At 50.7% G+C, this 14240-nt stretch overlaps 2 protein-coding genes across 3 annotated transcripts in view; both read right to left on the bottom strand.

The window, feature by feature from the left end:
- Window positions 1–14240, bottom strand: part of LOC138164967 (protein mago nashi homolog) — a 237049-nt gene that overhangs the window by 30647 nt on the left and 192162 nt on the right. The gene's annotated exons all lie outside the window — the stretch shown is intronic.
- Window positions 1–14240, bottom strand: part of LOC138164966 (low-density lipoprotein receptor-related protein 8-like) — a 39505-nt gene that overhangs the window by 8872 nt on the left and 16393 nt on the right. For both annotated transcript variants that reach the window (XM_069092971.1, XM_069092972.1), the window contains 6 exons: window positions 13244–13471; window positions 12473–12591; window positions 8924–9063; window positions 5241–5382; window positions 2656–2808; window positions 694–912 (listed from right to left, as the gene is read on the bottom strand). In XM_069092971.1, coding sequence (XP_068949072.1) covers window positions 694–912; window positions 2656–2808; window positions 5241–5382; window positions 8924–9063; window positions 12473–12591; window positions 13244–13471 — 1001 coding nt within the window. The remainder of the gene's footprint in view (window positions 1–693; window positions 913–2655; window positions 2809–5240; window positions 5383–8923; window positions 9064–12472; window positions 12592–13243; window positions 13472–14240) is intronic.

Here is a 14240-nt window from a genome sequence, read left to right as displayed (position 1 = left end):
ACAGGGGATGTCAGGGCAGGGAGGGGCCTTAGAACAGGGAGTGTCAGAGCTGGGAGGGAGCTTAAACCACATAATACATGAGATACAGCATGACATGAAAGAGAAAGCACCAAGGAGTCAGGAAGACCTGAGTTCAAATCCTGTCTTAAACATTTACTAGCTGTGCAACTAAGTAAGTCACTTAATGTCTCTGAGACTGTTTCTTCACCTATACAAGGAGGATAAAGACCATCTTTCCTTCCCCCTTCTGAGGTTTCATAAGATACTATGCTAAGCACCAGGCAGCCCTTAAAGGGTTATGGGAATGTGAGCTGCTCCTATTACTAATCCAGAATCTCCTCACCAGGAGGGCCACTGAGCCCAGGATGTCAGAGCAGGAGGAGACTGTGTCTCCTGTGGTAGATCGGACACCTCCAATGTGCAGATGAGCCAAGAGGGGCCCAGAGCGGGGATGGGCTTTGCCTGGGGTCACACCCACAAAGGACACAGCTGGACCTCAGCCCAGGTCTTCTGATGGCAAGGCCAGGGCACTCCCCACTGCACCACCCTGCCCCTCTCCCTCAGGCAGGACTCTGTGTCCTTTCAATTCAGTCAGGGGTGGAGTATCCTGCAGGTTACAGGGTAACCCACACCCTCCTGGCTCTCTCTTCTCCCCACCCCACCCAAAGGGGCCACCAGAACAGGAATCCTTACAGTGCTGGGAATGGTTGCTGTTTCCTGGGGTGGGAACCCCTGGCGAAGATGCACTAATGCTGGGCTCACTAGGGGACGTTCCCGAGCTCTGCCAGGCCTCTCCCGAGCTCTGATTCTTTGTGTGGCCGGGGAGGGAGACGGGGCTGGTGCTGAGAAGGTTTGTGCCGGGGGTCCTCACGGTGGTGGAGGCCAATGTCGTTGTTGAGGTAGATGGAGGGGCTGTGGAGGGAAGGCCGAAGACAGGGTCAATTGTCCAAGCTGGCCTGCTCTGGCTCAAGGCTCCTGGGCGCCTCCTCTCTAAGCCCAGCCATGGTGACCAGAGCTTGGGGCTAAGGTAGTGCCTGGCATATAGTAGGTGTTTAATAAGTGCCGTGTGGGTGATAGATTGCTTGTAATATGGATGAATGAATGAAAACATGTCCAAGCTGACCTACGACACTGTATTGGGCCAGCCCCAGGCCATGCTTCCCATGCTATGTCCGTATCCCTGGCATCTTGCCATCTGCCCTGCTGCATTTCCCCTACCACCTCCCCTCTCAGGGGTCACAGTAACTAAATCAGCCATCACTTCCCCAAGGGGCTTTTTAAGCACCCACACCCAATTTCTTAATTCTCCAGGCACTCCCTCCCTTATGTTCCCTTCAGGCCCTGCACACAGTCAGCACTTAATAAATGTGAGCTTCCTGACTGGCACTGACTTGTGTTGTCTTCCTTGATAAGAATGAAAGTTCTCTGAGGCAGGGGCTACGTTCCTTCTGCCCCTTGGCAGTAGGAGGAACGCTTTCTCTGAATCTGGAAAACCTGGGCTGGAATCCATACTTGTGTTACCTTTGACAAGTCACTTAAACTTCCCTTTGCTTCAGTTTCCTCATCAGGAAACTGAGGAAGTAGGACTCGAGGACCTCTAGGTCCCTCCTTGGTCTAAGTTCAGAATTGTATGATACTAAGATGCTGGCACACAGTAGGTGCTTAATACATGCCTTTTTATTAATTTCACTTCATCCATCCCAATGACCAATGCTAACCAGGATAAAATATAAACTCTGCCTTGGTACTCAAGACCTTGTTCCATCTATTTCTACCTTTATCTAGCCCTAGAGCATACTTGACCAAATGAGATAATAATTATAAAGAGTCTGGCACACAGTAGGTACTTAATAAATGCTTATTTCCTCCCCTTCCCCCTTCCTTCTCCCCTCCATACATTCTGTATCTGAGCCAAAGTGGGCTAGTAGCTGTTCCCCAGCCTGGACCTTCCCTCTCCCACCTCCAGGCATCTGCTGGAAGAGTCCCCTTACTTCTTCTGCACCTGATGAAGATCTCTCCTTTCAAGGCCTTGCTTAGGGGAGCTCCACTCAGGGAAGCCCCACTTGGGGAGCCCTGCTCTGGGGAGCCCTGCTCCTTGAACCCTTCCCTCGTGAACTTAGCTTAGCCTCCTGTCCTCTAACTGCCCTTGGGGGCTCTGCCTGGATCCCTACTCTGCTCCAGCCACACTCAGCCTCCTGAGATGTGAATCTTGGCCACACCATCCCCTCTCCTAGTAGACTGCATTCTCCTTGAGGGCAGGGACTGTGTTGTTTTCAGTCTGTCCCCGCACTGTTTGGGACCAAACAGCATGAGTTATCAAGGAATGAATGCTTTTCATAGGCTAGGTGGGCAGTCCATTTAGCTGGGGCTTCGGGGACTCCTCACTTAACAAAGACAATGCCCACTTCCTCAGGGTCTTAAGGCTCATAGAATTGTTCCCACACAATCCCCATGGAAGGGAAGGAAGACCATTATGCTCATCCCAGATCTCATCCCAGCAGAAGCTCAGGAAGAAATGCAGGCACTGGGATGTGACCTGGGTCCCCAGCTCCACATCCCGCACTGGGCTCTAACCACCACACCAGGGGCACCAATAGGGAAGGGAACAGGAGAAGCAGGGCTAAGAATCCCATCCCCACCCCTGGGGACTCTTACCTCGATAGCACCTCTTCATATCTGGGCCCAGCCACATGGAGTCGGGACAGGCACAGGTGTATTTGGGGGAGTGGATGGAGATCTGGGGGGCAGGAAGGCACAGGTATTCACAGCCGCCATTGGGCTGAGAGCTCTGCTCACAGGCATCGGGAGCTGAGGAGAGAGAGAGGGAGAGAGAGAGAGAGAGAGAGATTGTCTCACAGACTCTTGGGGCAGCTCCATTTAGAAGAGGGGATCACAGAGGCTCAGGAATGTGACCTGATTAAGTCTAGGCTCCAGAGACAGGTGTCCTGACTTCAAACTTGGGCTTTCTCTTTTCATTTTATTATTTATTTATTTTGTCATTTATTTATTTATTCATTCGTTCATTTATTTATTTATTTGCTTTTTGGAGGGCAATTGGGGTTGTGACTTGCCCAAGGTCACATGGCTAGTTTTTGTGTTGTGTCTGAGGCCGCATTTGAACTCAGGTCCTCCTGACTCCAGGGCCGGTGCTCTATTCACTGTGCCACCTAGCCGCCTTTCTCTATTATATCATGGGGCCCTACAGATTCCTGCAGAATCACAGACATTTAGGGACCTCATAAACCATGGGGTCCAACCCCCACACAAAAGGAATCTGTACCATAACCCGCCCAACAAGTGGCCATTCAGGTGAAGACTTCCCAGGAGGGGGACCCACACAGCTTGAGGAAGGAAACCCCTCTGATTTAGGGAGCTCTTCTTGGTGGGAATTCTTTCCTGACATTAAACCTCCACTGGTCTCTTTGAGAGTCCCCCGCCCCTCAACTATTCCTGGGTTTTTCCTCTGGGGCCAGGCAGAAGAAGCAGATCTTTCCTCCCCAGTCTTCTCCTCTCCAAGGTTCCTTCAAGTGAGTCCCATATAACAGGCTCCAGGCCCTGGGCCACCCTGGCCTCCTCTAGACAATCTACCATGGATCCTTGGAGACAGTGGAGGGTGACTGTGGCCTAACAGCTCTGCCCACGGCTAGAAAGGAGGGCGCCTGGGCTCTGAGATGGACACCCCAATAGCCCAGGCAAACTTCTCCTCCTCTTTCACAGACTCACATTCAAAGGAACATTTTCATACCCACTATGCTAACCTCCCCATTTTGTAGAAGAGCAAACTCAGGCCCAGATGGGGGTAGTGATTTCCCCAAGATTCCACAGTAAACGAATGGCAGGATTGAGAGGTGTCAGCTCTCCTGACACCTGGGGGGGGGGTCAAGGATCTTTTTTTCACTTATAAATGAAGGTCATATTATTTGAGAAACTCACCAGAAAGGCAGCTTACAGACCACCAAAAAAAACTCTGAGTGTAGGCAGATCACTTCCCCACTTGGGGCCTCAGTTTTCCCAGCTGTAAGACCAGATGATCTCCAGGGCCTCTTTCAATGTGGGCATTCTGGGGTTTATGCTTCATTACTTTTGAGTCACATCTAGTTTTTTATGAAAAACAGGATTCCTCTGGATAATCCATAACATCACAGAATTTCCAAGGCAGTCAGGTTGTGCAGTGGTTAGAGCTATGAGCATGGAGTCCATAACATCTGAGTTCAAATCTGGCCTCAGGCATGTAAGAACTGTGTGACCCTGGGCAAGTCACTCCACCTTAGTCTGCCTGTTTTCTCCTCTGGAAAATGGGGATAATAATAGTACCTGCTTCCAGGGCTGTTCTGAGGCTCAAATGAGAAAGCACACGATACTGCTTTGCAAAGCCTAATGTTCTGTGTAAACGCTGGTTATCACCTCTGAGCTGGGTCGGACCTCAGAGGTCGCCTGGATTAAGCCACACTTTGAACAAGAATGCCCACTATCCCATCCCCAACAACGGTCACCCAACCTCTGCATGAAGACTTTCAAGAAGGGGAAAGCCACCTCCATCCAGGCAGCCCGCTCTGCCTGGGGGTCACTCTCATTGTAAGCAGCGTCCACCTCATATCAGGCAGAAATCTGCCTCCCTGAGATGTTCTCCCAACTGCCCCTCATTTTCCCCACAAAGATCTAGTCTGGTCCCTCTCCAGGACATCACGTGTGACACCCTATTCCCCAGGCTCCAGATGACTTAACTGCCTCCAAAAATCTGACCCACCTTCAGAGGATAGAAATTTGCTTCAAAATACTGATCCACAAGAATGATCTCAAAGCACACCCTGAATGCGGATTCCAAAGAGGAACCAGAAGTCATCTAAGCTATGAGGATGTGTCTAGAATTACTGCACGGCCTCCCAGGCTGGAGAAGCTCTGGCATCTTTACCCTCTCTCCCATCTCTGTGGGGCTGTTTGGTCACTAACTGCCTGACGTAGAGTCTGTCTGACACTCAGGAGAGTCTTAGGGCACGGGGAGCGGAAGGGCTGTTATGCCCATCTTGTAGCTGTCCTAGCTGAGCTCTAGAGGGATTAATAAATGTATGTAAATTTGAAGAGGAAACCATCCATGTCCCATCTCTAAGGCAAGGCTGACCAGGTTCCCAGGCTGGTGCTAAGGGAAGGGAGGGGAGCTCAGGGCGTCGGGGGAGGGGGTGCAGCGATGGTGCAGGTGGGTGGGCACCCTCCCCCCCGCCTCTCAGGGAGACACCGCCTACCTTTTGGCTGTTTCAGTTCATGGAAGATGACAATGTCATGAGGGTTGTTGAGATTCTCGGCCAGGACGGAGATTTCGAGGCCATTCAGTCGATTGGCGCTGAAGATGGCTTCGTTCTCCAGATCTGTCCAGAACACCTTGTCCTGTGAGGCACAGGCAGAGAAGGTGAGGTGTCGACCCACGCCTCCCCAAGGGCTCCCCTGAGCCTTTCTCATTCTGCCCCCAACTCCCTCCATCTAACTGGGAGCTCCTTGAGAGCCTTTCTTTGCAGCCTGGAACTTAGCATGGTGCCTGGTGTTTAACCAATGCTTGATGACTGACCTTGGGCCTTCTCTGGGCCCTCAGCTTTGTCCTTTGTGAAGTGAGCGGGGGGGGTGGACGGACCAGTGACTACTGCATGTACTTCTGGCTATGAGCAGTGTCTGGGATCTAGGATGGGGTGAGGGGCTGCACCTGTGAAATTACTGGGGGAATACAGAGAAGGCTAGGGAAGGAAGGCAACAAGCATTTCTAAGTGTCAGGCACTGTGCTAAACTTTACAAACATGACTCCATCTGATTCTCATAACTACTTTGAAGTAGGTACTGTTATGATCTCCATTTTACAGATGGAGAAAATGAGGCAGAGAATGAAGTGACTTGTCCAAGGTCACACAGCTAGCATCTGGAGCCAGATTTGAACTCAAGTCTTCCTGACTCCAGGCCCAATGTTCTGTGTGCTATGGTGCCACTGAGCTATCTGTAGGCAGCCTGGTTGATGAATAGGAAGACTTATCTGAACTGATGCAAAGTGAAGAAAGAAGAACCCAGAAAACAAGACATTCATGACTCTAATCACATAAATGGATAGAACAGCAGCCTGAAAGTTGTGATTATAACAAGCAGGCCTTGTCCCAAAAAGGTGAGAAAATGCAATTCTCTCCCTTTTTAGTTGCAGAGTTGGGGCCAGTGGGTACAGAACACAGCATGTTAGTGTATTTTGTTGAATAATTTTCCTTTCTTCCTCCTTTTTTATTCATTACAAAGGATGGCTCACTGAGTAGGGGAAAGAGAAACGTGCTCTGAATGAAAACATTTTAAGAGAAGGCTTTCAACATAAAAACAGAGATGAGCAAGAGGAACCTTGACTTTCATGTTAAGAGGCTGAAGGAATGAAAAACATGACAATGAGGAGATAAGTAAGAAGGACCAATGAATACCAGGAGATGAATGACTCATCTGAGTTTCTTTCCAAAGAGCCAGGAGTTCAGCTCTCTGGAGAGGAAGCAGCCGTTTGTTCTCCAAAGAACAATAATGACATAGATGATGATGGTGACTAAGGAAAGAAGGTAGAGCTGCTTAAGTTTTATTTGTTTTCTCCGTTATTCTCTGCCACAGAGAAGAAGTTTTGGGCTGAAAAGGACAAAAAATGGCAAAAGGGAAGCTGATACCCCAGAAACGTAGGGAATATGCCTAGTTACCCTTTAGGATCCCAAGTCATCTGGCCCAACCCAAAGGGACTAAAAGGGATTAAATTAACTGATGGGCTGAGATATTGTCCATGACATCTGAGCAATCATGGTGGGTGGGAAATATGCAGTATGATTGGAAAAGGGTAAATGCCCTGATGTTCAGAAAGAGAATAGAGAAGAGTCTGCAAAGATTTCTGGCAAAACTATCCAAAAGTCAGTTAGTGGAAGAAACAAAATGATCGCTTTTTGTAGATGATATAATGGTCTACTCAGAAAACCCCAGAGTTAACTAAAAAACAATTAAAATAATAATTTCAACAAAGTTGTAGGAGTTAGAATAAAATCTACATAAATGTCCAGCATTTCTGGGCATAACCAACCAAACCTAGCAGGAAAAGACAGAGAAATTCTATTTAGAATGACTACAGAAGCAAGATAATATGGCAACTGGCAAAGTGAATACCTTGTGTCTAGAACTAGCTAGATAATGATGGGTCCCCCCATCCCCTGTTCTGGTCAGACCCCATCTGGGATGCTGACTTAAGCTCTGGGTGCCATTTTTAGGAAGGACATTTACCATTTGAGTGCATGTAGAGAAGGGCAGCCAGAATGGTGACGGGCCTTGAGATCAGGGAATTAATTGTTATTTTGTAAAAATAGGGATGATAAAATCCACTGTACCTACCTCACAGGCCCACTGAGGATCAAATGGAATGATGTTCCTTTCTAAATCTGAACATCTGATAGCATTTCCACCCTATCTCCCTTTTTCCCTTCCTCCATTCTATGATTCTCTGATTGGCTCATTTTGCTGAGGGCAGAATCTCTGCTTCCTGATCCTGGGCTAAGACAGGACCGTTTTGCCCACAGCATCTACACTCTGGCCCCAGGCTATGCCTGTGAAGCAGCAGCAGGCCTTGGGGCCCCCACTGGTGTGTGCCTGTGATGGTTAGAGTTAAGGCGGCCTGTCCGGCCTCAAGAGCTCAGCCCCACATTAAAAATGGGCATGCACATCTTCAGAGAGGCACAGACACATGGAACTGGGGAGACAGAGCTGCAAGGGTCGGTCCTTCAGGGATCTTTGAGGCCATAAGTGTCAACCTCTTTGCTGCTGGCTCACAAGTGGCTACAAAACTCCTGAGCGTGGCCTGAACTAGATTAAAATGCGACCGGGAAAGGTGGAACAAAATAAAAGTGATCACAACACAGACAATGCCAATTTGTATCTTTTTGAAGTATCCCTCCTTCTGAAAAGCCGGTGGGAGAGACTGGGAAAGCCCTTTGTTCTTTTCTTTTCTGTATCATAGACTCTACAAAAGTGCTGCCTGTCTGCCCGGGACCAGCTGAGCTAAGTGCAGACAGGTTCCTCAGCAGGATGGACATGGGTGGGAAGCCCGAAGGAGCTGGGACCTCCTGAGATCAGCACACAAAGACATCACAGGCTGGGATTCCTCTGGAGGCTGTGGTTCAGCCCAGGCTTCCCTGCAGACCTGCCTCGCTCTCCCCCGCAAGGGTCGCCTTCCCTGAGAGGCCTTTTCCAGCTCTCCCAGATGCTGGTGCTGTTCTCCCCTCCCTGCATCTCCCCCTTACACAAGAAAGGTGTGCAGTCTCTGTTTTTAGTGTTTCCTCAGTCGGCTTCCCGCTAAGCCTGGGCCCCTCCAAGAGACACAACACAGACTGACTGCTTTATGATGCAAGCATTCTGTGGAGTAGGAATACGTCCCAGTATGTAGAACGGTGAAACTCTGATAATCACTACATTTCACAAACTTACTATAAGCTATAAGATGGATTTTTCTTCTTCTTAAAAATATACCCCTTTGGGGCAGCTAGTTGGGGCAGTGAATAGAGCACCCACCCTGGAGTCAGAAGGACCCGAGTCCAAATTTGACCTCAGACACTTGATACTTAACTAGCTGTGTGACCTTGGGCAAGTCACTTAACCCCAACTGCCTTACCTTTCCCCCGCCAATACATACATATACATACATATATACACACATCTCCCTCTGACACCTTTGTCCTAAGGCCCCTCCCTCCCAGAGCTGACATTCCTTCTTCTCAGGCCTCTCCCAGCTCTGACCATCCCTGTCCTCAGGTCCCTCCCAGCCCTGACATCCCCTGTCTTCAGGCCCCTCCCAGCCCTGACATCCCCTGTCCTCAGGTCCCTCCTGGCCCTGACATCCCCTGTTCTAGGCCCCTCCCAGCCCTGATATTTGATGTGTTCTGTTTACCTCAAACACTGCAATCCCAAAGGGGTGGCTCAGAGCATCCACAGAGAAGATAAGGACCTTCCGGTTGCCACCATTGAAGTCGATGCTGGAGAGCTGATGCAATTTGGAGTCCACCCAGTAGAGACGCTGGCTTAGCAAATCTGGCCAGAGAGGAAGGAGGGAATTCAGGTAAGTGGGAGCTGCCCATGGAGGCAGAAGGGGGCGTGAAGCAGGCATCGTGATCGGGGCCCAGCTCCCCCGGGCACTCACTGCCTTTCCTGTGTGTCAGCAGAGGAGGCTGTGCTAGGGCATGGCGAATGAAGGCGGTCTGAGCTCCAATGGCAGACTAGCCTCAGATGACAGAAACGAACAAGAAAGTCGAGGCAGGGGGCAGCAAAGAGCATGGCCGGGGGCCTTTCTACTCTGCACGAGAACAGGTGGCCCCTAACTCCCCTCCACAGCACCTCGTCCCTCCCTCTCTGCCTGCCTGCAGCCCCATTCGTCCACCCTGTGCTGGCCTGCCTCACTCACTCCCCATCACTGTGACTGTGCCCTATGTGAGGCCATGACAATCTTGACTTGTTCTTGGTTCCAGCTGCTGGAACTTACATTACAGTGCTTGTATTTATTTTGGGCACACTTGTAAAGGTAAGCGGCATCTCCTCCAGGCAGAGTATAAGCTCCTTGAGGGCAGGGGCTCTTTCCTGGGGCCTAGCTCAGTGCCTAGGGACATAGGATAGAAGATAAGGACTGAAACTGTGACTTCATTGGCCTGGGGAACTCTTGGGGAGGACTCTACCAGCGCAGACCAGCTCTCCTTCTGTAACTTAGAGTTTAGAATGGTCTGGAGTCACTGAGACCTCCAGTGACTTGGTCAAGGTCACCCAGCCAAAATATTCCAGAGGCAAGACTTGAACTCTGGTCTTCCTGACTCTGAGGCCAGCTGTCCATCCCCTGGCCAGGCTGCCTATTGCACAAAGAAGGCACTTAAGAAATGCATGAACTGAGACAGCCCTTGCAGCCTTCTGGGAACTTCAGCTCCTCTTCAAGGCAGGGTTTGGGCGGGGGGGGGCAGGATTTGAGAAGACAGGGCACACTTATCACCCTACTGCTTCCAGGGTTGGGTCCAGGCCCTTGCACATGGTCCTGGAGCTAGGCAGCAGCCAGGCTTTTCTGGGTAACTTTAGCCCAAGGCCCCTCTATCGGGCTTGATGGCTTCTGCCAGTCTTTCCTGTTGAGCTCCACATAGGAAGAATGGGGTCAGCACCTCAGAAGGCAAAAGTGTGAACCAGAGCTTAATGACCAGCATGATGCTGGGGAGTCTACATCTGGGTCCAAGGACAGTCCATTTTCCTTATCAAATTCCCTAATGGGGACAAATTAACAGGAACTGTTGAAGCTTCAGCAGCCCCTCCTCCAGGAAGCCCACCTGGATCGACTAGGATGCGGCTCATTTTGTCCCATCCAGTTTGAGCTCTAGGAACAGCAAGTGATGGAACTGCCACGGGGCCTTAGGAGGCCTCTGGCTCAAGCCCCTCATTTTTCAGAAGAGGAAGCAGGAACGCAGAGGGGACAGGTGACTAACCTGATGTCACAGAGCTACTGAGCACCAGGGCCTGGCAGCGACTTTGCACTTCTCTGACAAAGGAGGAAATGAGGACCCAGAGAAGGGACATGACTCGATGAATTACACAGGAGAAAGGACTTGAACCCAGGTCCTCGGCCCCTCAAAGCCAGCACTTTCTGGTGGACCAACGAATGACAGCACGGGTGACGTCTTGACTAGGATGTGAACAGGATGTCAGCATCAACCTGCCAGCCTCGCTCTTTCTTCCAGAGTCGCTGGCCTCCAGTGGCAGGATAAAAGCCAAGATGCCCAAGCGATGGCCGGAGATACAGTGGGTGCTGCCGGTTGGGGATATGGTCAGTGCCGCTGGCCTCGCTCTTTCTTCCAGAGTTGCTGGCCTCCAGTGGCAGGACAAAAGCCAAGACACCCGGTGATGGCCGGGGATACGGCGAGTACCGCTGGAGTCTTCGATGTCTGACCAAGCCCTAAGCGCTCCAGAGAGCCTGCTTCATCCTCCTCCCCCCAGTGGGGGACGTCTTCGGTTCAACAAGAGGCTGTGACTCTAGGCAGTCTCTGCCCATCAAGCAGTTTCCAGTACTCGGAGTCCAGGGTGTGAGTGTCTGCCAGGTGATTCTAATCAGCACCAGGAAGTTCCCTTGCCACATGCAGCCTGGTGCCACCAAGGCCTCTCCACCGCCCAACACGACTAGACTAGGCAGAACTCGGGGCAGGCAAGAGCCAATAGCAGGTTTAGAGCCCTTCTGCGTCCCGGCCCTGGTACTTTTAAGGGTTTGTTTTTTATTATTATTAACAACAATGGCCACACTGAAGGGATGAAAGGGCCAGCCCTTCCCTCCCATCCCTTTGGTTCTCTGCCCAGGGTTTTAACCTCCCTCTTCTGTCCTCTCACAGAACAGTATGGGACAAGGAGCTTTGAGTCTGACTTTGCATGGCCTGGCCATTCGGGGAAGTGTGGCAGAAGCCCGAGAGGTCAACTTTGATTCAGTTTTTAAAAATTCCTCACAACAGAAGTGTCCTGAAGCACAGTGGGGTGGCTTAGTAAACACCAGGCTCCAGCCACCGGAGGTCTTCAAACAGAGGCCCAGACAATGCTGGACAAAGGGATGTCGTTCTGGCCAGGCTGGACCAGAGGAGAGGCAGGCAGCTCAGAAAGAACTCAGTCTGCAGTCAGAAAACCAGGCTGGCGTCTGGTAGCTTGTTTAGTCCTGTCCGGCTCCTCATGGCCCCATCTGGGGGGTTCTTGGCAAAGATACTAGAGTGGTCTGCCATTTCATTCTCCAGATCATTTTACAGATAAGGAAACTGAGGCAACCAGGGTTAAGTGACTTGCCCAGGGTCACTCAAGGAAAAAGTGTCTGAGGCTGGATTTGAACTCAGGAAGATGAGCCTTCCTGACTCCAGCTCTGGTACTCTATCCACTGCACCCCCTAACTGCCCAATTCTAAGCAAAACAAAGCTAATTCTGTAGCTTTGTCAGGAAAACCCCAAATGGGGTCACAGACAAAGAGCTGGACACAAGTTGGATGTGACTGAATGACAATATGATGTGAAGAGTGTATAAACATGGAGGAAAAGGCTGGGGGAACGGGCATTCCATGAGCCTGTCTTCCATATGACCACACACACACACACACACACATGTTCCAATGTACTATGTATGCTGCCTCCTAATCATGATGTCGTAGGTCTTCTAGAGGACACACGCACACACACACACGCGTGTGTATGTATATACATATATATGTGTTTATGTCCGTGTCTATGTTTCTGTCTCAGTCTATATCTTCATCTATTCCACTCGTGTTTTGGCATGATGTTTCTATCAGGCTGTCAGGCTATCTACTGAGTGTATCTAAGTTAGAGTGGACACTTCCAGAAAAGAAAGGGGCTGGATCTGGAGCTGTGCTGAACATGATGGGTACTAACAGGCTTCCCAAAACTAGTGATGGCAAAGGGAGGGCCTGAGTTATCTCCAGACTCACCCAGGGTGATCCCGTTGGGCCACTCGATGTTGTCCAGAACTAACACCTGCCGGTCCACTCCATTCAGGCCCGATTTTTCGATCTTGGCCTGGTCGCCCCAGTCAGACCAGTACATGAACCTGGAAGGGCCAGAGAGGGGAGAGAAACAACAATGTTTAGCACAATGCTTGACACGGAGTAAGCACTTAAAAATATTCATTTATTTGTTTAATGTCCCACAGTAAGAAAACAGGAAAGCCAAAGGGGCAGGGAAGGGAATATGCATCTATATGGTATCTATAGTGTGCCTAACACTGGGCTAAGTGCTTCTTAAACATCATCTCAGCGGCATCACAATGGGTAAGAGAGCGCAGACACGCCAGACTTGTACTAAGGCTGTGAGGCTCTCAGGAGGGAGGAACTCAGTGTCATCTCGCACTCTGTCAGGGAGTGTAACTCCCTGTAACGCCCCTGAAGCGATCCTTGGACAGCACTGTGACCAGGAAGCTCTCCCTTAGACTCGGGTAAAACCCTCCTTTCTGTAACTTCTACTCACAGACGGATTTGAACCTAGGTCTTCTCATACAAAGTCCAATGCTACAATATTCTCCTTCCCATTCCATTACTTTCTAGGGGCTGAACAAGTCTATGGGTCAGTGGGACCATTGATGAATACATCCCACACGGTGCAGGGTCAGGTTGGAGCCTGGCCAGCCCTTCCCAAAGGGGCTTCAAGGCCAGAAATCATCTCCCCTAGTCTCCAGTCTCCCCCCTGCCCCAGACGTGACTCACCCATGGAGCGGGTCCACGGCGATGGCTCGTGGCTCGCTCAGATCATGGCTGAAGAGGGTCTTTCTCCGGCCACCATCCACGGTGGCCACAGAGATGGTCTTGTTGCCAGAGTCAGTCCAATAGATGTGCTTATGTACCCAATCAACCGCCAGGCCCTCGGGGGAGTGTAGCTGGCTGTCAATGAGGACCACCTGCTCTGTCCGGTCATTGGCCTTGTCGATAAAAGCACTAGAGAGAGCAGAGTGTCAGATGTGGGGCCAGGCAGCCACCCAGACAAGGCCAGGGCTGGGGCCCCCATCACTCACCTCCTATAAATCTCTCTGCTCCCCCCGGTGTATGGCACTCCAGGCTGTGCCCCATACCCAGAATATTCTCTTTCCTCACCTAACTCATGGACTCCCTGGCTCCTTCAAGGCTCAGCCTAGGGTCTGCCTCCTATGGGAAGCCTACCTGGATTCTCCCAGTGCATAGGATTCCCAGAAGGGCTCTCAGTAGCCATCTAGTCCAAGCCTGGCATTTTAAAGGTAAGGAAACTGAGGCCCATGGGAGGGGAGTCAAACAGCAGGGCCAGAATTCTGTCATTTTCCTCCAAACCCAGCCCTCTTTCCATGACATCAAGTAGCCTCAGGTAGCTACCGTCCTCTCCCCTGAAATGACTTCGTAGCTATAATTTCCTGTGCGTGTATTGTTTTCCTGTAGTAGAATGTAAGCTCTGTGAGGGCAGGGACTGTCTTGTTTTGTCTTTATGTGCCCAGCTTTTAGCACAGAGCCTGGAACTTACTAAGGAAGTTTGGGCTACCTTCCCCACAGGGTGCCTGGAAGGGCTAACAACCTGTTGGTCATCTGGGCTTAGAGAATCATTACAGAAATGTCGGCTCTTGTGATTATTGAAGATGATCTAATTCAACAAGCATTTATCAGGCACCTGCTATGGGCCAAGCTGTGGGCTGGGTGCTGGGGCTATGAGGACAGCAATGTAACAGCCCTATCAGGAAGG

The sequence above is a fragment of the Petaurus breviceps genome, unplaced genomic scaffold (assembly GCF_028583685.1).
Source record: "Petaurus breviceps papuanus isolate PSGF00001 unplaced genomic scaffold, PetGlider_PUasm1.0 207, whole genome shotgun sequence".
Classification (NCBI taxonomy): Eukaryota; Metazoa; Chordata; class Mammalia; order Diprotodontia; family Petauridae; genus Petaurus; species Petaurus breviceps.
This window is presented reverse-complemented; position numbering and strand designations above follow the sequence as displayed.